The sequence below is a fragment of the Diabrotica virgifera genome, chromosome 1 (assembly GCF_917563875.1).
Source record: "Diabrotica virgifera virgifera chromosome 1, PGI_DIABVI_V3a".
Classification (NCBI taxonomy): Eukaryota; Metazoa; Arthropoda; class Insecta; order Coleoptera; family Chrysomelidae; genus Diabrotica; species Diabrotica virgifera.
Window position 1 is genome coordinate 132,260,410 of NC_065443.1, and position 1,546 is coordinate 132,261,955.

Here is a 1,546-nt window from a genome sequence, read left to right on the forward strand (position 1 = left end):
GGACACAGATGAAAATGAATACCAAGGTATTGCGAGAAATGAGCAAAGAATACGAAATAATAAACACACAAATATGAAAGTTACAATATCTGGGACACGTAATGAGGGGACAGTGATATGAAATGCTAATACTGATAATACAGGGAAATATATGAGGATGAAGGAGTATCAGTAGGAGAGTGTCGTGGTTGTAGAATTTAAGGGACTGGTTTAAATGCAGTTCTATAGAACTCTTCAGAGCAGCAGTAGATAGAGTAAAGAATAATAAAGAATTGACAAAAAAATGGAGATACCTTTCTTCTAAATCAGACAGTTCATTTTCAGAAAACTCGATAACTTCTCCCACAAATTCTAATTCCTCAACTTCATCTTTTATTTCACATTGTTCAACTTTTGGCTGGATAGAAAATTGAAAGTCTATGGCTTTCCCACTGAAATTGTTGTCAGGAGTAGAAACATCATCATTAAGACTTTCAGTTTTTACTGTGTTGGATAATAAATTCCTATCATCCTTTGGGCCAGACTGTGCCATATTGTCTTCCTTCTGCTTTTATAATAAATAGTAAACAGTATAGTATAATCAACTGGTAAATATGTATTTGCTACATTACAACATTTTTATGTATGAATATATTTCCATCTTAGTAGATATTCAGATCTCTCATGAATCACTATCACTACTGTACTGTAAGTAAATATGGCCACAGTATAGGAGAATTCCTCCTATACTGTGATATGGCACTTGCCATGCATATGCATAATTTTCTTTTTCTAGGACACCACACAAAAGGTTAATAGATTAAGGCACCTATTAACCTTGATATTATGAACCTATCTCTGAACCTTGCACCACACACACCACATGAATTTACTTTTACTTACAATCAGGGTTGTTAACAACGCAACTGAATATTTCCGTAGAGGGCGCTTCAAAAATCCGTAGAAATCCGTAGTGCAGAAATCTGACAGAAAATGACACTTGGCAGACCAAAAAAAGAAGAAGAATGACAATCGACAGACAAAAAGAAGAAGAATAGTGCTTGATAGAGCAAAAAAAGAAGAAGAATGATACTTGACAGACCAAAAAAAAGAATAATGACACTTTATAGACCAAAGAAGAAGAAGAATTGCACTTGACAGACCAAAAAAGAAGAAGAATGGTACTTGTTAGACCAAAAAAGAAGAAGAATGACACCTTAAGAGTAAAAAAATCCTCATTTTAGCTTCTTGATGGCTGCAGCTGAAAAATCCGTAGAAATGTGGTCGATATCTGAAAATCCGAAATAATTTCGAAAATCCGTAGATCTACGGAAAAATCCGTAGAGTTAACAACCCTGCTTACAATGCAAATGCAAATCCTATTCCAGTTTTCACATTTTAAATTTCAATATAACGGAATCGGACTACTACCAACAGCTGATACGGCGTTGCCATTCTTGTTTCACGGCTTCTAAACTTCATATTTCAGGTGGCTGTGGATCCAAAATCCAACCGAGTTTGACAACTGAACTGCATGACAAATGACAACTGTTTCGAGCTGTCACAA

General features: G+C 35.1%; 1 protein-coding gene across 2 annotated transcripts in view; it reads right to left on the reverse strand.

Moving 5' to 3' along the window:
* The window catches only part of LOC114327024 (zinc finger protein 845), an 88,061-nt gene extending 87,168 nt beyond the window's left edge, over nucleotides 1–893 (reverse strand). The window contains exon 1 of one of the 2 annotated variants that reach the window (XM_028275519.2): nucleotides 294–893. In XM_028275519.2, the coding sequence (XP_028131320.2) occupies nucleotides 294–532 (239 nt within the window). In that variant the 5' untranslated portion in view covers nucleotides 533–893. The remainder of the gene's footprint in view (nucleotides 1–293) is intronic. The other variant, XM_028275520.2, reaches the window with a different exon arrangement.
* Between the last annotated feature and the right edge of the window lie 653 nt (nucleotides 894–1,546).